The following is a 24,144-nucleotide window of genomic DNA, read 5'->3' as shown; positions in this document are numbered from 1 at the left end:
CACTGTAGAGGCAGTTTCCGTATATCAGTTAATAATACTGTCTGCAGGATAACGAACCAATGGGCTAACAAACCGCAGAAGCTCAATGGCTCTATGTCAATGAAGAACAGGCAGAGTATTTTGAATCTGAAGTTTTTCAGTAAGTTTACATTATGAGCTAACTGGCTGATTTCATGTTTTGCAATCTGAACTCTCCTTGGCCCTTGTAACATGCACGAAGCTTAAATATCATTTAGTGCCAAAAGTTTGTTTATCTCATTTCTGATTGAAAGTTTTTCTTTAGGATCCTTCATGTTTCCCGTTTGCTCGAAACTCTTCAATGTATGTGTTATTTTAACCCATTCAGTTTCACCGTTGAACTGGCTTTCATATCTAAACTACAAAAGTATTGCTTTATGTGTCTCCATAATTTCTCTGTTCACTAACGTTTCCTGAATTTATGACAAAGGACTTTTTTCTTTACAGAAAATCCCAATATAATTTTCAAATTGTCAGTGTAATTTCCAAGGGAAGCACTTTCTGCAGATTCACCCCTGCTTGGTCAGCACTATAATATAGAACAACAGCGTAACAGACCCCAAAAAGGACAGTTACCCTAGAAGGGGGATGTAACAAATCCACATGCACATTACCTTGCCAGCTAAACCACACATGTAGCCCCATGGACAACTCAGGACCCGTAGCTCCCAAAACACACCTTTGCCATGTGTGCCAAAGGAGAATCACCTCAGGTGTAAGTAGCATTAGAGCCACCACTGGCAACTTGATCCAGTGGCGGCTCGTGATTTTTTATTTGACAGGTGAGGAACAAACCACAAAATGGTTATTTCCAAGCCTGCCCACTGTAAAATTTAATAGTTATTAAAAAGCTATTGTAAACAGCTGGCACCGCGACCACCGCCAAAGCTACCTGGCTGGTGCAGGGGGCGAAACATGAGCTGGGCCATGTCTCAGCAGTGGCTCCTCACGTGCACACACTGGGTCCATAGGGGAGTGAGGTGCAAAAGAAATGGTTTGCTACATCTTTCCTTCAAAAGTTTTCATCAAAAACCAGAAAACCAAAAAATGTTCTGTTTTTGGCAACCGAAAACTTTTGACCAAAATTTCTCCTTTCAGTTGCCAAACAAAAAAGTTTTTGGTTTTGTACAACATATTTTTCAATTTTTTGACAAAACCCTAAAAAACTTAAATCAGACATGGACATTTCCCACAGAAGTTTGCATTTGGACAAAAACCCATTCTTAGTATAAAAAATAGTATTTTGAATAAAAGATTTAGACCAGCTTTACTGCCAGGCTGGTGGATGGAGTTCATTCCACCACCACCACCACTTATGCTGCTGGGTGGCTGATGATAACTGAACTTACAACAAGGTGCTCAAAGCTTAGTTTGGGTGTTCTTTTGACATTTATATCGAAAGAAACACAAATTAACAAACAGAACTAGCTGTATGGGTGAGCCATATTCTGCATTGCCGTGAAGTCATTGGCACCACATCTTTAAGTTAGTACTCTTCTATAGGCCCTGAAACTGTTTTTTCCACTGACAACTGTGTGGCAGAGGTGGAGTGGCTGAAGAGCCCCCAACCAGCCTCTTCCACTACATATTTATGCCTACTTTTCACCCTGACAGAGAAGACTTCATGTGGCAACAGAGCTTATCAACATTCCCATAAGTATTTCTTAAGTGGTTACCTCCTCTGAAGCAAGTGGACTTCTATTTACTAAAGTCTCATACATCACTCTGTCATAAACCTAAGAGCTACTTATCTCAAAAAAAATGTTAACGTTCAGTTAAGGTTGCTTTAAATATCAAGCGCTTTAAAAATCAGGGAAGTGAGCAGTTAAACTTGCTCAATCTTGCTTGTTAATCCATCCGCATAACAACATGTAGATAAACTTGCATGCAAAACACTACAGAGAAAATGTTTCTGAGATAAAATGGTTCCATAAGATAGACCATCCAGGGCACCACACCAAGGTCCATAAAGACTGGTAGAGCCCTTCGCAAGATTGGGACCACAGGCTGAATCCTGCCTGCAGCAACACACGTACAACTCTCGCTACCTTTTGTGGGATTGAGAAAGATTCCTCCCTCAAATACATGTAGGCAATTCCAGGGGCCAAGTTCTTCCTCTCAGTTAGACCAGTATAAACCTAGAGTAACTCTATGGACTTCAGTGAACCAATGTGGACTTACACCAATGTAACCAAGATCAGAATATGGCCCAAAAGGAGTTACATGCACACAGATAAGGAAAAGTTTATCCTCAGGCCAAACAAGGAAAATAACAGAACACCACTGGCCATCATGCACAGCCCCCAACTGCAACCTCTCCAGCGCATCATCAACGATCTACAACCTATTCTGGAAAACGATCCCCCACTCTCACAGGCCATGAGAGGCAGGCCAATCCTTGCTTACAGACAGCCCCCCAACCTGAAGCAAATACTCACCAGCAACTACACACCACACCATAGAAACACTAACCCAGGAACCAATCCCTGTAACAAACCCTGTTGCCTTCTCTGTCCCCATATCTACTCTAGCGACATCATCCTAGGACCCAACCACACCAGCCACACCATCAGTGGCTTATTCACCTGCACATCTACTAATGTGACATATACCATCATGTATCAGCAATGCCACTCTGCTATGTATATTGGACAAACCAGACAGTCTCAACATAAAAGGATAAATGGACACAAATCAGGCATCAGGAATGGTAACATACAAAAGCCAGTAGGAGAACACTTCAATCTCCCTGGACACTCAATCACAGATTTAAAAGTAGCCACTCTTCATCAAAAAAAAAAAACCTTCAAAAACAGACTTCAAAGAGAAACTGCAGAGCTACAATTAATTTGCAAACTTGAATAGGGACTGTGAGTGGCTGGCTTACTACAAAAGCAATTTTCCCTCTCTTGGTATTGACACCTCCTTATCAATTATTGGGAGTGGACCACATCCACCCTGACTGAATTGGCCTTCAACATTGGTTCTCCACTTGTAAGGTAACTCCCTTCTCTTCATGTGCCAATATACATTTATGCCTGTATCTGTAATTTTCACTCCATGCATCTGAAGAAGTGGGTTTTTTACCCACGAAAGCTTATGCCCAAATAAATCTTTTGGCCTTTAAGGTGCCACCGGACTCCTTGTTGTTTTTGTGGATACAGACTAACACGGCTACCCCTGATACTTTATCCTCAAGTGAACACAACCACATCCATAACTCAGTTGATAGAGTTTTAACTCAGACATTATTACTTCTGAAACTCTCTAGCTTCATACAACAGTGGCTATTGAAATGCCAAACCGCATTCATTTAATTTATCTTGGAAAGCTTCACATACACATAAAAAAAAGCCTCAAACCATAACAGAAACAAAAGGTCAGCCTGTTACTTTCAGAATAAATGTAGTAAACTTCAGAGCAAACAAGTTACAGACATTTCCATGTACAACATTGACTATTGTATAGTTGGTGTTTTTACACTACAGTACAATGGGGTCAGCATTTCTTTTGATAAGAAAAAATACAAATATTACAGTTGATAAGACATCCTGGTAAGTCCCCTCTGAAGAACATTTAAAATATTTACTTGTTTCTCATAACTAATTGGCACTGAGCTGCTCCAAAGTAAAGTTTCTAAAAACAGAGTTTAGGTTACCTTAGCACACATAGTACAGTTCAGTTATCCACAAAACACTCCCACTACACACTCTTCCTCATGAACCACCCCACAATTCCTGATCCATTCCTCTCCCTGAACGGGGACCTAGTCCCAGCTTATATGCAGATTCTTCTCTAACTAACCCACAAAAATTACTGTGTTTTCCCACTGCTGGTTTCCAACCTGGGCCAAGTCTGCAGGATCAGGCAATCAGAGAGTGATAGCCCAATCATGAGAAAAAACCTAAAGACGTAGTTTCTCTCTGTGACGTTCCCTTGGTGTTATTTGGACCGGTGATCTGCTAAGTCACTCCAATCCTTGACTCTGGGAGCCAGCTTTACCCTGCTCTATTGTGAGAACCCCCACTCCTGAGCTGTTCATGCATAGCCTCTGGCATGTAAGCTGCTTGGATTGTGCAACCGAATGACACTAGCCAATGCCTCCGGTCCCAGACAAAACCCTCGGAACCTCTGTCTTGCAGTGTCCAGTTATGCCCGCTGGACACTGCAAGCTTATATGAGTTCTTCAATTTAACAAATAAATTGATATGCACCAGGCCTGTTATCCAAAGGGGAGTCTCTGACACGCTTCAAACCAAATGAACTGCTTCAGGTAGAATAAACAAATTTATTAACTACAAAAGATACGTTTTAATTGATTATAAGTCAAAACAGAACAAGTTGGATTTGGTAAATTGAAATAAGAACAAAATGCATTCTAAGCTGATCTTAACACTTTCAGTGCCTTTACAAACTTAGATGCTTCTCACCACAGGTTGGCTGGTTGCCCTTCAGCCAGGTTCTCCCCTTTGATCAGCACTTCAGTTGCTTGGTGGTGATGTCTGTAGATGGCGGTGGAAGAGAGGAGGAGGAGCATGGCAAACATCTCTCCCTTTTATCATGTTCTTTCTTCCCTCTTGGCTTTGCCAACCCCCCTTCAAGGTCAGGTGAGCATTACCTCATCATAGTCCCTGACTGACCAAGGCAAGGGGGGTAACTCACTCGAAAGTCCAACAGATCCTTTGTTGCTGCCTAGGCCAGCGTCCTTTGTTCCTGTGAGGCTGGGCTGGGTTTGTCCCATAGTGCCCTCTGCAGTATGAACTGCCCCTCTGCTCCTACAGATTTTTGCCTGTGCTTGTTTTAAGCCATGAGGACACATTTTCAGCCTCATAATTATATACATGAAATTACAACCTATAACATTACAATAACAACAATGCTCAGAGAGTCATGAGCCTTCCAAAGACACCCAACATGACAAACTTTGCACTGGATACCACACAATCATATTATAAGGATGAACATGGGGGTGCAGGGTGTTCCCCCGAGATACAGAGTGTCACACTCTCTCTCCAGACAAACATCTTTCAGCAATCAATGGACTAGTGCCATCTATGCAAACCATCTCCCAAAACATTAAAAGATCAGATTCCATGTATGAGCCATCTAGAAACTCACCACTATTCCAAGCATTAGATGGGCTCGGTCAAGTAATTTAGGAAGTGAACATTTCAATATAAATTAATCAAAGCTTTAATGCAGTGGCTCTCAACCTTTCCAGACTACTGTACCCCTTTCAGGAGTCTGATTTGTCTTGCATACCCCCAAGTTTCACCTCACTTTAAAACTATTTAGTTACAAAAGTATCACAGCATGCTATTATTGAAAAATTGCTTCCTTTTTCATTTTTACTATGTAATTATAAAATAAATCAATTGGAATATATTGTACTTACATTTCAGTGTATAGTATATAGAGCAGCATAAACAAGTCATTGCCTGTATGATTTTTTAGTTTGTACTGACTTCACTAATGCTTTTTTATGTAGCCAGGCAAATATCTAGATGAGTTGATGTATCCCCTGGAAGACATTGGCACACCCCCAGGGGTACGTGTACCCCTGACTGAGAATCACTGCTTTAATTAACATCTTCACTGGCCTGAAATTTCAGGGTTTCATTGCCCTGGATTGTGCAAGGCAGTTTCCCCATTCATTTAGGGCCCCATTCATTTAGGGCCCAGTTCATGAGGTCCTTACAGACCTGGACAACCAAAGCATTCACAAGACTGACACAACAGGATGCCACGTTGCTCAGTTTTCACAACAGAAATGACTACAGTAGAAGACTCCAAGGACAGGAGGACCATGTGACCACAAAACTTCAAAAAACAAAGACAGAACTGAATGCTAGGATTTTCTCATTGCTGATACAAACCTGCCAATGTGAGCTATCTTTATTCAAGCAACCTTTTAAATGTATGATATTCACTTCCTTTGTATTCTGAGAGTGTCAAGGTTCCTTCCCCACTCTGAACTCTAGGGTACAGATGTGAAGACCTACATGAAAGACCCCCTAAGCTTATTCTTACCAGCTTTGGTTAAAAACTTCCTCAAGGTACAAACTTTGCCTTGTCCTTGAATGCTATCTTGCCACCACCAAGAGTGTTAAACAAAGAACAGGGAAAGAGTCCACTTGGAGACGTCTTTCCCCAAAATATCCCCCCCAAGCCCTACACCCCCTTTCCTGGGGAAGGCTTGATAAAAATCCTCACCAATTTGCATAGGTGAACTCAGACCCAAACCCTTGGATCTTAAGAACAATGAAAAAGCAATCAGGTTCTTAAAAGAAGAATTTTAATAAAAGAAAAAGTAAAAGAATCACCTCTGTAAAATCGGGATGGTAAATACCTTACAGGGTAATCAGATTCAAAACATAGAGAATCCCTCTAGGCAAAACCTTAAGTTACAAAAAGACACAAAAACTGGAAAATACATTCCATTCAACACAACCTATTTTACCAGCCATTTAACAAAAGGAAATTAACGCATTTCTAGCTAGATTACTTACTAACTTTTTACGGGAGTTCTGAGCTGAATTCCTGATCTGTTCCCAGCAAAAGCATCACACAGACAGACAGACAGACAGACCTTTGATCCCCACCCCCCTCCAGCTTTGAAAGTATCTTGTCTCCTCATTGGTCATTTTGGTCAGGTGCCAGTGAGGTTATCTTAGCTTCTTAACCCTTTACAGGTGAAAGGGCTTTGCCTCTGGCCAGGAGGGATTTTATAGCACTGTGGACAGAAAGGTGGTTACCCTTCCCTTTATATTTATGACAGGGAGTAAAAAATAATAGCTTGCCCTTTAGAAATGTCATGTGTTTTTGCACTAAGACTAAGCTTCAGGGTTCTTTAATTATAAAACATTAAACATAAGATCAAAATGAAAATACAATAAATACTTTCTAGCCATTCCTTAAAAATAGGTGAAGCTGAACACTGTCATCTCACTATTGTACAATAAAAGTTAATAAGATTCAAAGACATATCCCCATGCACCGAGATAAGACTAAACTCCTAAATGTGTGTGAGCTGAGTAGTTCAACATACATTTATCAAAGAGAACTGTCTGGTTTTAAAGAAAATAAAATCCATCCTTTGGAACTCTGCACCTAATGTTCCATCAATAAAACATGAAAAAGAACTAGGAGCTCCGCCTCCTCCATAATCAGAACCACATTTTTAAGAAAGGCAATTTATCAAAGGTTTTCAACAAGTTTACATAATGTATTCCAGTGGCCACAGTTACACTGATTTACTAAAGGCATTCTTTCACTGGAAGGTAATCTCTGCAAAGAGAAGTCAGGTACTATAATCACAAACCTGATATTTGGCACAAACCCATGGCCAAAGCTACCCAGGGCCTGCTTTCTATGAGTCCAGATTGGTATTTTCCAAGAAATACCAGAACAAAATGAAAAGTGGAATATAAACAAATGTGCTGGGCATTAATGTCATTTTCATTTGAGGGAGCAGTGGAAGATCTCCACATCCCTCTTCACTTTCCACCTACTCACCTTTCCATGCACAATCTTACAAATGAAGGAGGTGAATTCCAAACCCTGAAACTGGAAAACACATGGGTGTTAAACTTGCAATTTTTAATTATTATTATTACATTTCAGGATCTAATTCTGGAATGAATCCCGTGTGGGCATGACCCAGGAACCCATGCAGAAAGCACAGCAGGATTGTGGCCTTGGTAACAAGCTTTTTATACCAATACAAAAAAATGTGGCACTGCTAGTTTCTCTTTTTTTTTTCTTCTTCTTCCCCCCAGCTCCCAGTTGCCCTACTCTGGTCACAACCCACTGAAGGACTGCCCCCACAGCATTCAGATTTAGAGAAAGTATTGTAAGCATTCTCCCCGCAAGATGCTCTGTCCCTACAGAACAGAGCTCCCTCCTCTGTTTCCAGCTTCTCTTACCTGACAAGAAATGGTAGAGGCTCACACTTTGTGGAGCCCACACCAGTGGTGAAGGAAGCATGTTTACTCCTTAAAAAGCCAAAGCACCATGAGAAGACCCCAGTGACTCTAAAGGATTGGGCAGGTAAAAGAAAGGCAATCTCTGATGGGAGGGGGGGGAGAAAAAAAGGCTAGAATCCTCTGATCTCACCTGACCTTCAAATAGTTCCACTAGTGGCTTTGATGTGCCATTGTTGTGGGAGCCAGGGTCTTAAGCAAGTGTCCTCCAGCAGACCAACCAGAGGACCTGAGATGGGTCAGTCAAAGCCCCCGCCCCCTCCCCACACACACACACACACACACCCTCCAACAAGGAATCAACAAGCCTTTTATCTCTGTCAGATACTCTGACTTGAGAACAAGTGCAAAGGCAGGTCAGAAAGCGTGTGCATCATCATGGGGATCACTGCTGGGTAGCTTTTTGATTATCTACCAAAAAAATCAGCTCTCCATCACTGTTTAGCTACATTTCACACCACTCTGGCAGACCATTTCAGTGGAATGCAGTGAAGCTTATCTTTATTATCAAAGATTTATTCAAACAAATAGCATCAAGCTCCATAGTCCCTTGCAGTCTAATTACAGAGCAGACTTAAAAGTCACATTTTCAAAATCTCATTTCTTCTGATTCTAATCCAAACTACTAAGTACAGCTGTGAAAATGAAGCCTGTTAACATTTGGATTGTACAGATTCCCTTAAAAACACTGAAAGAGACTCAGGCTGCTACATTGTTTTAATCACATTTATTGATATTCATAATTATCTCCCTAAAAATTCTCATAGAGCAGGAGGTAGCATTAAAAAAAAAGACATGAATGTTGATTTAACATCATGCAGTGGTGCTAGTATGGACAGCACAGAAAGCAATATTAACTGTGGGCAGTACGATCAGGGGTGCTGGAGGTGCAGCAGCACCCCCCAGCTTGAAGTGGTTTCCATCATTACAGGGTTTACAGTTTTGTTTAATGGCTTTCAGTGCCCCCACTACAAAAATTGTTCAAATGCCACTAAATATGGCACGAAAGCAGAAAACGTTACAAACAGAAATCTCTCACTATGTTTATATATTATACTTACAGGCCTGATGCACCTCTGCCTTATTCTAGTTGTATACAAGGAAGTCAACGGAGTTCCATGGCATAATACTAGAGTAATATAGTGATAAATTATATATACAAATTTTACACAGGCACAGTATAAGACTTAAAGACAAGGAAATTTTACGTTTGTTTGGGTCACTAGTGATAAGCCAGGAAGCGCTAGAAATCTTCTGAGAATACCAGGATTGGATCTTGTAGTAGATAAGAATGACCATACTGAGTCAGACCAAAGATCCTTCTAGCCCAGTACTCTGTCTTCCAACAGTGGCCAATGCCAGGTGCCCCAGAGGGAATGAACAGAACAGGTAATCATCCAGTGATCCATCCCATCGCCCATTCCCAGTTTCTGGCAAACAAAGGCTAGGGACACCATCCTTGCCCATCCTGGCTAAAAATTTGAAGTAAAATATGAAAGAGAGACTTTCTTGGAATAGTACGTCAGATATATTGAGCAAACTATACACATGCAACCTGTAGGGCAATATTAATATCGTCATTTATACTGGATGCAAATACATATAACATTTGATTTATCTTTAAAGACGCAGTGTACAGCAGGGAGCAAAAAGGGTGAAATGATTAAGGTCAGGACTACAGAGAGGAGCTGCAGGTTCTAGTCCCACAAAATTCTTACATGAACCTGGCCTTTAGGGGTCATTCCTAAAAAGTGCTTTGGAGACAATGCGTGAGGTGGATGTTCAGAAGTTGTCAAGATCAGGGCCTTAATTTCGCTGTGACTCAATTTCCCTATCTGTGAAATAGGAATAACGCTTCACTACCTGCCCTCACTAACACCTCTATGAAGTAAATTCACTCGTGTTCATAAAACATTTTGAAAACCCCAGTTGGAAGGTAATGTATCAGTGCAAAGTTTTATTACCATATTCATCCTTTATCTTGTCTCTTTGTTTGGTACTAGGTTTTTCCTGTTCATGTGAAGATACAACTGACAGTTTTCTGAAAAGATAAAAATGCTTGGTCACCTCTGGAGCTTACAACAAATACAGTAGTGCATAGGTAGTCCCTTCAATAGGATTCAGGCACCAGCTTGGATAGCTAAGTGTGGCATTTTGCATAATTCCTGAAAAATATTTTTCTGGCAAAATAGAAAACATAGAATCTCAGGGTTGGAAGGGACCTCAGGAGGTCATATAGTCCAACCCCCTGCTCAAAGCAGGACCAATCCTCAATTTTTGCCCCAGATCCCTAAATGGCCCCCTCAGGGATTGAACTCACAACCCTGGGTTTAGCTGGCCAAAGCTCAAACCACTGAGCTATCCCTCCCCCCAATAATAGATCCCAGATGGTAAGAACTCATGGTGGGCAAAGTGTTTTGTTACAGTAAAAACAGACTCGAGCCTAACCTGAACCAAACTTATTTTTTTCTAATTATTTTCAGTTGCTGCTTGTCTCTGCATTTTCCTGGGCCAAGCTGGGATGAGAAGTACCAACATACCCATGACAAGGCTGTTCTTAGAATACTTCTGTCTCCACTGAAAGGAAATACTAGAAATCTCAGGAGAAGACCTCTCAGCATAACATTTTAAACAAAGTTTAGCATATTCATGAGACTTGGATAGCTGAAATAAACATCTAGTGAAGGCTTTGCTGCACTGAACTTTTTGATTTTTTCCCAGCAACTATATGAATTTCAACCGCAGATCAGTATCAGCGTAATCAGTTTAAAGGCTCACACTAATCCTGACCGTAGGAAAGCTTGTCTCCACCTACAAAAAACCCACAGGAGGATGTGGAAACTCCTCATGGAGTTCCTGCTCCACCAATTGTCCCTGAAGGGAAATGCCAAACCTCTCCCCACACCCAACCTCTCTCTCTCTCTCACACACACACACACACACACACACACACACAGCGTATTTAGCCCCGAAGCTTCATGTGAAAGCATTTTGTCCAATGATATTTGATGAGACCTTGAGGATTCATTAGAAGCCATCACCACCTGCATGGGAACTTTGGGGCAGTCCGTATTGCCAGACTGCCCCTTGCTGCTCTCCCATGGATCCATATCAGCAGCTGACCCGGGAAACCTTCTAGGTGAAGAGACTCTGCCTCATGGAGGGTCTTTTCTCTGAAGCTAGTACAGCCTCATGCTGTACTTCCTTTCTGCACTTCGCTATAGGACTGGCAAAGGGGAGGAAAATGTGGACCTGATCCAAAGCCCACTGAAGCCATTGGGAATCTTTCCACTGGCTTCAGTAGGCTCTGGATCAGACCAGAATTTCCAAAAGAGCTCCGCACCCATATTCAGGGCCACATTCTGAAAACAGTGCATCCCTCATACAGGCAGCAAATAAGTGGCCGGACTTTCTAAAAAAGCTCTCTGTATGCTGGGTGCTGAGCATTTGAAAATCTAGCCCTGAGCTCTTCTGAAAATCTGGCCCCTAATGTAAAGCTCAGCCACCCCCTTCAGACTCAGAGATACCCAAGTCAGGAGACGGGTCCCCTGGAGGTCTGAGTTGGAGGCCTGAAGAAAGTGGTCACAAGCCTGAACTTCAGGACACTCAGCTTTCCTTCACAAAAATAGCCTCCATTCTCAGTGTTCTTGGCAAGTCTCATCAAATACCATTGGACAAAATACTTTTCCATGAATTAGGATTTGAAACTTGTTTGACATAATGCAGTCACAACTTCAATTGAAGGTGATGGTGGGGGGACGCACAGGTATGGTAGAGGGATAGCTCAGTGGTTTGAGCATTGGCCTGCTAAACCCAGGGTTGTGAGTTCAATCTTTGAGGGGGCCATTTAGGGGTCTGGGGCAAAAATTGGGGATTGGTCCTGCTTTGAGGAGGGGGTTGGACTAGATGACCTCCTGAGGTCCCTTCGAATCCTGAGATTCTATGATTCAAACACAAGGATGCTGTCAATTTCAAACTTTCAATGCTACTATGCCAATCTCACAGAAGTAGCTTAGTCACCAAAACTTAAATTACTAACAGGTCAAAACCTGTATTCAATTTCTTTTCTGAGAACAACATTTCAGCAGTTCTGTCATCAGTGAATTGATATGATAATTTTTAAAGTAACAAAGATTCCATTATGGTTTTTTTTATAAAGTACACAGTAGCGGCCCAAAAGACTATCATTGCCATTAGTTGTAATGTTTTCAACTGTTACTATATGTGTAAATTAGCTTTATTACACAATATCAAATGGCTGTGAAAAAAACAAGTATAATATATTGCTGAAAGGACTTTTCAATTACCCACGTTTAACATCTGTGGTCCAAATTCTCATCTCACTTATACAGACGCATCCCAATTAAGTCACTGGGGTTGGATTAGTGTAAGTGAGAGGAGAATTTGAGCCTGGCCCATGGAATTCTATGATGTATCCCAGTTCAAGTCCTGTCAAATCATACACTGAATCCTATTTCAAAGGAAATCTACAGTGCTCTCGGCCAAGGATTAGAGACAGTACCATTGATCCCAGTGCCGTTTGCCATCAGACAGCAGAAGAATAAAACCCACACAGATAAGATAGTAAGCTATTTAGACTCTGCATTCTTCAGTCCCTTGACTGCCTTCGTTCAAGGAAACCATTGATTTTTGTCATCAGAGAGATTGTCAGTTTCATAAACTAGCAGTAGACTATAAATGAACCCTCGTGATAATTTTCCAGAGGGCTTTCCACAAGGGAGCCACTGATTTTGATTTTCTTTGGTCATACATTACTTCCCAAAATTAGCACTTTTCAAGAGCCATTCATTTTCTACAATGCATAAATAAAGAGAAACGCCCAAACTAAGTGGTGCCAGATGAGCTTTTCTGAATTCAGACAGCTCTGTTTTAAGGATTTTTGACTGGTATTAAATTAGAGTAACAACATTTATTGTGAAATTTTGATGCACTATAAAGTATCCAGAAGCCAGATAATGCCAAAACCTGGGCGATAAAATATTCTGGACTGAGGAATCTACTTTGCCTCGATTCAATTTCAAGCTCTTTTCACTTTCCTCCTTGTAATTACAAAGTTTAATAAAACCAAAGATCAAACAGCAATGTCAGCATGTTTTTGTCTTGTAGCTATTTGTATTCATGATTAAATAATGCATCACACATTGTAGTTTTTGTTTGTTTGTTTTGATGAGTGTAGTTTATCTTAAATTGTTTGATAATACTTCAGAATATATTAGGAACTGTATTGTAGTATATTCTGTAAAAAATAAAAGTCTAGTAGTACAAGACCATACTACAGATGTCTGCTATTAAATTCTTGCTGGTCTTTTGGTAAGAATTATCAGGTTTCCAGATTAGCAGAGTGATCAGAAAAGTGCTACATGAAAGCATTTGGCCTTTCACATTTACTAATCATGACATTTCACAGAACAATATTCTGAACTGGAAATAACAACACAGTACTAGTTTGGATGTTTGGGGTTTTTTTTGGGGGGGGGTGTGCCAAACAGGGGGAGGAGAATGTATTTTACCTCCCGTCAGTGATTTGAGCCATGCCTAGAAGAAGAAAGAAGTCCAACAATGGTGATGGACAATCATCAAAAAGGGATTTCTCATGTTGTTCAATTATACCAGTATATATGAAGCCTTTTAGCACATCCAACTTGAAAACATGAAATAGATGCAAAAGCACTTTATAGAGTGATCATTTATTTAGTTTCCTTTCAACATCTATATTATTCAGGTTTATCTGCATGTCATTTGAATTCAGATTAACAGTTAATACAAAGTGAGAGATTTGCAAAAGATCAAGTGCTTTCTGTACGGCACGACTTGCTTGCAAACGGTCAGCGCTGCAGTGCTAAGTGGAGCACTTGCAGAACTACCTCTTCTCTCTCCTTTCCTACTCTAGGAGAAAAGGTACTTGAACACTGTGGGTTTTTACACACATGTAAATATAAATAGGGAGAACCAAAAGGCTTACAAACAGCATGAATTAGGAAACTATGCACCTACTCAGATTTGCTACAATGACCAATTGGACCATGGGCAGTCAAGCCTAGTGGCTGAAACAAGAGTTCAGCCTATTGGTTAGACCTGTGTCCAGGACAAGCTGAGGGTCAGAAGCCAAATGCCGAAGCCAGTGGGTAACCAGAGTCATAGGCCACAGGAGGAGCTGAGGATCAGCACCAGAGAGACAGCAGTTGAATGCCAGAGCCAGAGGGTAACCCTGAGTTGTTAGCCAAAGGTACAGCAAAGGATCAAAGCCAGAAGGGAACAAGTGCTAGAGCCCAGAGCAGGCAAAGTAGGAGCAGGTTCAGAAACAAGGCTGGAACAGGGGGCGCAGGCAAGCACAGCTGCAGGTGTGGTACACATTGAACAGCTGCTGATCTGCTGTGGCTTACAAGCAGGGCTGCTAAATCAGCAGCCAATCAGATGCTGTGGCTACTCTGTCAGTTCTAAGGCAATGCAGCTGGCTGGGTTCATTGATTGCCTAGCAGCAGAGTTAGTCAGGGACAGGCGAGCACCTAAGTCCTAGCAGGTCTGACCCTCGACAGTTACCTAGAAGTAATGTATGGTATCGTGACTCCAGAAAAATTTAGGTTTTATAACCAACACCATTCTTCTCAAAGGCCGGCAAATGGAACCGTACTAGGCCCTTGATTGTTTTCAAAAACACTTCAGAACTCCGCATGATGAACAACAAAAATAGCTGCCCTAGAAATTACAGCCACAACAAAGGCAATAGGTTTCTGATCCTCACGTCCTATGCCAGGAGCAGGAGATATGTTTAGAAATCATTTAAAATGAAAGGTTTCGGAGAACTCCATGCATTGCTTGAAGTGGTATTACAGCTACAGACTATGAGCCAATCTCATCAGCCTTCTGTTTACAACAAGCAGTAAATTCTACAGCAAGGACCACTGCAAAGAGAATACATAAGAAAATACAGCAAGCCAGGGGATTAAGGTGTTGCTGTATGCATAAGGGAAGAGCACATTTTAAATAAATACAAACACCTCTTGATAAGCTTTCCAAGAGAAAAGACAAGGTATGTTCATATTCCATGCTTCCCTTGACATTTTCCTGATAGAAAATTAAAGCAAATACGAGGGACAATCAAAGACTGGGGATGAAGGGTGTTTTAAAAGAGACAGTCTAAGATCATTATTACATAAGCATGATTAATAATATGTCTATATGACCAGCAGTGTGGGTAATCATAATCTCTTAAGCATCAGTGCATTTCTCTGCACCAGTGGCTTTGAAAAGTCATACAGCATTACACGAGTTTGTGTCCACAATGTGCAAACCGTGCACTGTCCTATGCAATTACAAGAACTGTCATAGCTAAAAACAGGGTAAAAGTGAAGATGTTTCTACAGGTGAAGGAAAAAGGCACAGTCAAAACATGCTGTTCCTAGATCATATTTTCAAGGAAATTCCAAAACTTGGATATTTAAGCATCTCTATCCTAATTTTTGTTAAATCCACTGAATTCAGTAAAAAGTCTGCCAGCAACTGAAAATACATCAGACAATGAATGTTCATTAAACAGGAGGGCAATAAGACAGGCCTCATTCTGAGAGAAGTGGAGCATAGAGTTGAGTGACAAAGAAAGCATTGGCCACGGCTCATTAAGCAGAAACAAGAAATTTATGCCACATTATTACAAAAATTACACCTTTCAACAGCACATCAACCTTTCAACACTAGGCTGTCATGACAGTGCTAGGTACAAACTCAACATCTCTTGGAACTGCACTCACAACCATCTGTTCCAGAGGTTTGAAGGTTACCAAATGAATTAGTTACATTTCCTGCAATCTGAATTTACCACAGACATTTTCAATGCCTTACTCTACCTCGGATGCCCTTACGCAATATGTGAGCTCTATTAATGATGTTATAACTGGTATTGATTGTAATTATTGCATGATCAACAATCAAACCTAAATTTCAAGAGGAAAATCAATGGAACTTGGGAGGATTGATCATGTTAGAATAAATTGTAACTTTTATATGAGCTACCACATATCTGAAATGCATAGCTTTGTATGTAGTGTATGGTTTGGCTGCGAGCTTAGGGAGGTGAGGAGCAGAGCAGCAGGTGGGCAGGGATGAGGAGGCAAGCGGTGAGGCAAGTGGTGGGCCCTGGCTGTGAGCGGCAGAGTGAGAAGGTGAGCAGTGAGCCACAAGCAAGCAGGAGTTCTCGCGGAGGGCAGGGGGTGTCCGTGGCAGGGGAGTGAGGAGACAAGTGGCAGGTGGGAGGGCTGAGAGGAGGCGAGCAGCGGGTATGGGGGGTGAGAGGAGGCAAGCGGCAGGCGCATGGGCAGCAGGTGGAGACGCCCTTTGGGGAAGCTAGCTCCCGACTCCACCCCTTCCACCCGCAGCCCCTCCCGGCAGCCAGAGCCCTGAGACGCCCTACCCCCCTGTGGCTGGAGGCACAAGCCCCCCACACAGAGAAGCCCCAAGCACCCCCCCCCCGGTTGTATGCAACTCACATACAAGAACTCAAGAAGAGAAACAGCAGCTAACCAATACAACTCTCAGGGTTCTCCAAGCAAGGATGGAGCAAACCCAGTATAAAACATACACACCCTCTCCTGCTTGGTCCTGAAAAGAAACTAGCAAACTCTCAGATCTAAAATTACCAGGATGGACACCCTACTTGTATCCATTTCTAAGACATAATTGGCACCCATAGATTGCACAAAGATTGTATTGCTATCTCCCCAGCTTAATATTCAGATACAATTGGAATTTGTCCAACACCTCTTTTTCAATAATTTATGTTAGAGGCCAGATGGCAGCTGGTTGTCTTGTTAAGGTCACAAGATTTTTTTTGGGCAGGGGTCTTACTGTTTAAGCTATCCTGAGCTCTTGAAAGGAGACATTAGCAATCTTCATCAATAATGAATACAATAAGACCCCACTGGTTTTCACCAACCATGAAGGGCAACATTCTAGCTTATAAACAGTGGGTCACACCGTTATCTCAAAGACAAGACAATGGAGCTCACTCAGTGGCCTCCTGCCACTACTTCACACCGTATCTTCTCACAGGGTTAAGACCTGCTAAATAAATTCTAGTCCTTGGCCAGTTGGATCAGGACCAGATCTTTGCTTCACCCAAGTCTCTGTTTCAGTCTTCAGTGGCATCTCTTGCATCCTTTTGATATCACTCTCTTACATCTCTGTCTTTCATCTCCTTGACTAACTATCATTGTAACTAATACTTTGAAAGCGTGACTCCCTCCCCACCTCTGGTCTGACTGTCCTTTGGATTTTCCTTGTATTTATTCAGATTGTAAACTCTTTGTAGCAGGGCTTACTCTCTTTACCATCTTCCAGCCTCATCATTGGTGACTTCAACTTCTGTGCTGACATCCCATATGACTCCTTAGCATGCTGGCTCTTCACCCTCTCCTCCTGGTCTCTTTCAACACTGGATCAATTTTCCCACACACCAAAATGGCCACCTCACTTGAGCTTGTCTTCACTAAACATTGTTCAATTTCTAATCCCTCAGTAGCTAATTTACCTCCGTCTAACCACCATCTTGTTTTCTTCAACATTGCCCACCCACCCCACACCCAACCTCTCCGTCCATGGCCTCCAGTCCATCATTCTTCATGGCTTCCCAACGCATTCCTTCCTATTAACTCTTACGTTGACTCAGATGTTGATTCACTCTGTCCCTCGCCTTACACTTCTTTGCCCTCTCTCCCACAACAAACACCTCCCAGTCAAACCCAGTTCTCCCTCTGCATCCACATCCCCCCCGATCCTATTCGTGCTCTGCTAGGCACCTCTGCACAAGACCACACAGAGTTCCTCCACTACATATTTGCTCTCTCCTCCTTCAAATCTGTCCTATTCCTAGACAAGCAATACTAATTCACCACCCTCAGTGATTCCTTCTCCCACAAACCCAGCCGCCTATTCACCAGCTTTGACTCTCCTTATACCCTCCCCTTCCGTTGAGCCCTCCTCCTCCAGGCAGGCTATTGCCAATCTTTTCAGAGAAAAGACTGAGAAGATGGGACATGATCTCATGCTCCCTCTTTTTTCTGCCTACACCCTTCAACATTTCCTTGTACTCTTCCCCCTTCCTCCTCTAACTGCCTCCCATCTCCTTAGCTTCTCACTCTCATTGTTTCCTACCCCTCACGATGCAAACATGCATGGTCTCTCCATACTTACAAAAAAGTTTTATCCCAATTCCCTCTCCAGTTACCACGCCTTCTCTACTAACTTAACTGATTGCACCACCTACATTTACTTTCTTCAGTTTCTCTCCACCCACTCCATCCTTGCTCCCCTCCCATAAGGCTTCTGTCCTCCATTCCACTTAAAACATTCTCATTGAGTTCTCCAATAATCTCCTCTACAGATCTCTTATCACTTCCCTTTAGTGACTCAACAGCATCAATCACTTCTTCCTTCTTACAATTTTGTTCTTGCTTGATGTTCATGACTCTGACCTCTCATGGTACTCCTACCTCTCTGAACACTTAATTTTCACCAGCTCATCCTCTAAACTCCCATTCTCAGTTAGGGTCTCACAGGGCTTCCCCCTGAGCCCTGACACCATCTCCAGGTAGTTCCCTTGTCTAGCAGATCTCATCCACTCACACAGATGCAACAACCATACTCATGCTGATGATTCACAAACTGCCTCTCCAGTCCTGACCTGTCTCCTGACATCAAATCCCTGATCTCGGTCTGCCTCTGATATCTCCTCATGGATGTCTTGCTACCAATTTAACATGAACAAAACTGAGATTCACATAACCTCTGCTCCCCCGCTGCAAATTGTCAGTTGACAATGGCTAGGCAGGTGGCTAGCAACGATTACTATATTATAGGCAGGGCTAGCATCCCTTTGTGTAAGGAATGTGTCTTTTACCGTCCCAATAAAAATCCACTCAAAATTGGCCATGTTATAAGCCTTTGAAAAAAATCTCAGTTTGCACATGCACTGTAGAGACTTATTATATTAGCAGCTAAATTCTCAGAGAGTCAATCCCCTCACAGCTCCCACGTGCTGGCTGGACTGGGTATGCACCACCACACAGCGTGAATGAGCATGATCCAGCCACGAGCTGCAGGGGCTGTGAGAAGCACTTTCCCTGTAACTGCTGCTCTTAGCTGCTGTGCCCCTCGGCACCACAAGGAACAGGAATCGAGAACAGGGAGACTCTCGAGCCTGTGCTCTCAATTTCCACACCACTGGCACCCAGGCAGCAAGGAGGAGGGAGCCGTCTAATTCAAAAGCAGGAGGGAAGAGAGCTGGACCTCTGGGGTGGTAAAGTGAGAAGACTGGGACATGGACGTGAGAAAAGGATATTGGAAAAGGAGTTGAGGGTGGGGCCGGGGAACAAGTTGGAAACAAGTAGTGGAGAGAGGCAGTAAGATTGGACAAGGAGTCTGTGGGAACAGGAGATTGTGACAAGGAGACAGAGTTGGGGGGAAAGTCTGAGATCAGATGAAGATTCCAGGGTAGGGAGACTGGAACAAAGCATCTGGATGGTGGACACTGAAAATGGTAGTGGAGAAGGGGAGGAGACTAAGATCAGATGAGGCACCAAGGGCTGGGAGGAAGGATGGAGACAGACTGGCTGGGCAAAGAGCCTAGGATGAGGGGCCTGGAATGGGGAGCCAGAGTAGGAGGAGACTGGGACTAAGATGAGGAGCCCAGAGGGGGAGCTTTAGAGACTGACTAAATGTGCAGACTAGGACTGGAATAAGGAGCTGGAATGTTGGGGTGAAGAGACGGGACTGGAACTGGGACATGCTAGGGGGCAGAAGAAATCAGGCTTGGAAGGAACAGAAGCAGAAGGGTCTGTAATTTCTAGAGAAAACTCTCTTCCAGAACCTGAAATGGAACCCAAGAAGTCCATGTCTTATCACTCCTCTGCCGTGAGCAAATATCTATGAAACCCACTGGTAAAATGCCTAATCTCCCACTCTGGTTAGGGTGACCAGATGTCCTGTCTTATAGGGACAGTCCCGATATTTGGGGCTTTGTCTTATATAGGCACCTATTACCCCACACCCTCTGTCCCGATTTTTCATACTTGCTGTCTGGTCAGCCTAACTCTGGTGCTGGTCCACATACAGCAGAGGTCCCCAAACTGTGGGGCACCCCCCCTAAGGGGGCAGAGAGGAATGTTGGGGGGCCATCCTGTGCAGCCCATGCCAACCCACACAGGGGGCAGAGAGGGAGCACCATCCAGCCCTGCTCTACCCCCAGCCCAACTCCAGACCCAAGCCATAGCTCTGTTCCACCCCCAACCACAGCTCCACTCCACTTCCCGCTCCAGACCCAGCTCCATTCCACCCCCTGCTCTGCCTGTAGCCCAGCTCTGCCGTCATTCCCTCTCCACCCAAAGGCCAGCTCCACCTCTAGCCCCAGCTCCTCCCTCATCCCCAGCTCTGCCTTCAGCCCACACACCTCTGCTGAGCTAACTGAGCAGTAATGGAGTGGGGGCGCAGACAGATTCCCTTACTAGTAAGGGTGTGCAAAATCGAAAAAAGTTTGGGCACCACTGACATGGAGGATGACAACCTACTACGGCAATCAGTGACTTCATTAGCTCAAGTAGCAGAGGTCTGTGCAGTGAATCTACATGTTCTAACCCTGCTGATGATTCATGTGGGTGTCAGTAGGATACCACATGATGGAAATTCTGCTTTGTTTTTTTAAAGCAAACCAAAAAACAAACAACAAAAAAACTATGTTAAAACAACATTATTTATATTGCGAAGTCAAACACTCAAAGGTTAGGACACACCAGATTTATGATTGCCCATGCAACCTTATTTCTGTCTCATGTTATGTATACGTTATGACACACTCTTTAATTACATCATTACATACTATTTTCCTGCAGGATGGATGGTGCTCACTGAATGAGTAGCTATTAAATATTTTATTTTATTCTCATTGCTCAATGCGTGGCCCCATGGCTTATTTACCACACACTACTCAAACCCTTCTCTGAATACAGAATTATTAATTTCCTCATGGGCTTTTCTCTACACTTATCATTATAGGATCTGACATCACTCAATTTCTTTCCACAACAGCCCTGTTAAGTGAAGTAGTATTATTATCCCCATTTCACAGACAGACAGGGAACTGAGGCACAGAGAGATTAAGGTCAAAAGTCTCCACTAATTCTGGATGCCTAATTTGTGATGCCTAGGGCCTGATTATTCAGAATAGTTAGCATTCAATAGCATTTTATATGTTCAAAGCACAGGTCCCAGCTGCAGCTGTGAGTGTTCAGCACTTTGGCAAATCAGACTTCAACTGCCTCACATTGGGGGCAATGAGGAAATGAGGAATACCCAGTTAATGGTCATCTATAAAAAGTTTGTTTTATATGACTTGCCATTAGCACCAAATAGGAACTCTGCCTCATTCATTACACACTTTTCACATTCTGCAACAAATGAAACAGGGGTCATACAAACAAGTCTCCTTCATTACATAACCCTCAGCCCTCCCTAGGACAGCTCCATCCTGTATGATGAATGAGACAGGAGTCCTACGGAAAAAATGGACAGCTTTAATGTAAATACAGTCTGTATCCTAATACACATGCACAAGAGGGCTGAATTAAAGTTTCACAAGCATTTCCAACTTTGGAGTGCTTGATTTTGCAACCTAACGTTCTTTAAATATAATGTAGTATATATTTATGCTATAGTATTAATCTTATTTTATATTTTAGACACCTTCCAATTCTACAAAGCGTGCACTCAGTCAATCTATGCAATTACCTTTTCATTCGTTATGCCCATTCATTACACCTGGTTTTAATTTCAGCCCCTACCCGGCATGTGCTCAACTTTATGCAGTGAGAGTAGCCCTTTTGGCTTCATTGAGACTACTTACAGTATGTCAAATTCAGCATGTGCAAAAGTCTTTGCAGGATCAGGGCCTGAGACTAAGTTCTTCAGGGCAGATATCGTCTTTTATTATGTGATTATAAAGGGTCTGTACAATGGGGCCTCTAGCCATTACTGGAGAATAAATAAATAAATAACATGCCACCATGGTTAATTTCATTCACAAATCACATTTCAGGCACACACAAAGTCAAAGGTTCCTAACCATTGAAATTGCATTCCTTGGTCTGATTAAGAAGCATGGATTATTACTGTTACTGGCTGGTAGAGATTAAAACTCCTAAAGACTTGATCATACTTGGCTTTAATATCAAATCAGAGCAAGTCTTTGAATTTTCTGCTCTCTGGTATCAAAACAATTTTTTAATTCCAATTGCGGAAGCAATAAAATATTTTAATATGTTCAACTATTTCTCATTAGATATTTGTTTTGGAAACTGTATGAAGTTGCTAGAGTGGAACTACAAAGTAAGCTTTATTTTGTCTTACTTTCTGCAAGTCTCAAGTTTCCATATGTATTTATTCATACAATATATTTAAGAATAAGGGGATGCTCTTCAGGCAGGTAGGCCTAAAACTAGATCTACTAGCTGTGGTTTGGTTTGCAGGCACACTATTTCCCATCATGCCACCATCCCTCCCACACTGCCTTCCCCCTCTCTTGTCATGAGAGGGGGTTTGAAATATACAAGACTTCTGAATTCTGAAGTGGTAAGAAAGCAAAATTTGTGTATATTTCATTAGCCTGCCTGCTCATAAGAAAAAAGAATAGACACAGAGTAAAGAGATGAAGTGACACACACATGCACACACAAACAAAATAACACTGACCTTCAGATGCTGTTGGCAGGTTGCCTTCCAGAAAAGTTAGATTTTTAACAATTTTACAGCTTTCATTTTGAGGATCTTACGGGGTTTTAGGGTCAGGAGACTAGTTACTGTATAATTATGTTTAAGGTAGACTAAATTTTGCATCTGTCAACTCTGCCTGTGTCCCATTAATGGTATTTTTCATAAGATTTTATAAAATGTAACCATTGTCTTTAATGAGCCAGGCCCTTTCTTCATTATGTCACAAATTTTATATAATCTGATTTAAGAAAAGACTACTAACATGACAAAGAATACAAGAGGAAGCACTAGAACCAACAGCTGCACAGCCAAATAACCATGAAATGAAAGCTGACATTTCTAATATGGAAATATCACAAAGCAGAATATATGCCGGAATAGTTCAGCTGCCAAGTGTCATGGGCTTTGGAACCCACACGCTTCCCTAAATAAAACATGCTGCGCATGAATAACTTAAATAGATAAAAAAAAAATCAAACACATTCAGAAGAGCAAGAGCCCAAAGTCACAAAGAAAGCACATCAAGGAATTTTGACTGCTACCATGACTCGATCTTCAAAGTGATGCTGCATCAATACCTCTCTCTCTCTCACATACACACACACACACACGCCTTTATAGATAAGTGAAACAGTAAAATAAGCCTACACTGCACTCAGTTAGGTACTGTATGAATGCAGATTTGTATTAAAATAAGGCCTTTCAGAACATTTATTAATATCACCTTAGCATCCCAGAGTAGAGTTCCTTATTTGAGGTTTGATTATTTGCAACAAATATGTAAATGTGTTGTCCCACCCCATTTAGAATCTCCCTTGAAATTTAGAGCATCAGTGATCTAGTTGGAATCTTCAATATTACAAGATACTGATACTCTCTAAACAGGCTGCTCCTCACTGCAAAAATGAATTCAGTTTGTGAACTTTACCTATGACTTTTCATGAGGGCTATATGTTTACTTATAGATCTCTGAACTTCAAGTTAAATCTTTAGTTTGCATGCCTCAATAATGCTGCTTGTCCCCTCCTTTCAGTATATTTTCTTTTTGCCCTATGCCTTCAAATTCATTCTGCCTTAAAGGTTGTTTTATTTTGCCACTTAAATAGTTCTTCAAAGTTTACTATGAGATTTAATGCTGCTTTAAGCATGCCAGAAAGTTTGTCTTTGGGATTGTGTAAATTCATCTGGCAATCTGTCTAGTTGACCATCTGGAGAACATTTCAGAGAAAAAAGCATGGAGCAAAACCCTGCAGTAAGGACAACCCTGAGCCCCCAGAGACCTTAATACGTGTCACTGATGACTCCTGCAAATAACTAGACACGTCCAATTTTCAGTATTGCTCAACCCCAAACATTCTCCTGCACCCGC

The 24,144-nt window shown here is 42.1% G+C and overlaps 1 protein-coding gene across 3 annotated transcripts in view; it reads right to left on the bottom strand.

The window, feature by feature from the left end:
- PID1 (phosphotyrosine interaction domain containing 1) overlaps nucleotides 1-24,144 on the bottom strand; it is a 157,527-nt gene that overhangs the window by 132,500 nt on the left and 883 nt on the right. Inside the window, exon 2 of one of the 3 annotated variants that reach the window (XM_048865160.2) lies at nucleotides 7,534-7,584. The exons of the other annotated variants lie outside the window; for them this stretch is intronic. Within the exon in view, the coding sequence (XP_048721117.1) occupies nucleotides 7,534-7,584 (51 nt within the window). The remainder of the gene's footprint in view (nucleotides 1-7,533; nucleotides 7,585-24,144) is intronic. 3 annotated transcript variants of the gene reach the window in all.

The sequence above is a fragment of the Caretta caretta genome, chromosome 9, assembly GCF_965140235.1.
Source record: "Caretta caretta isolate rCarCar2 chromosome 9, rCarCar1.hap1, whole genome shotgun sequence".
Classification (NCBI taxonomy): domain Eukaryota; kingdom Metazoa; phylum Chordata; order Testudines; family Cheloniidae; genus Caretta; species Caretta caretta.
Note: the sequence above shows the minus strand (reverse complement) of the source record. Positions and strands in the feature narration are given on the sequence as shown.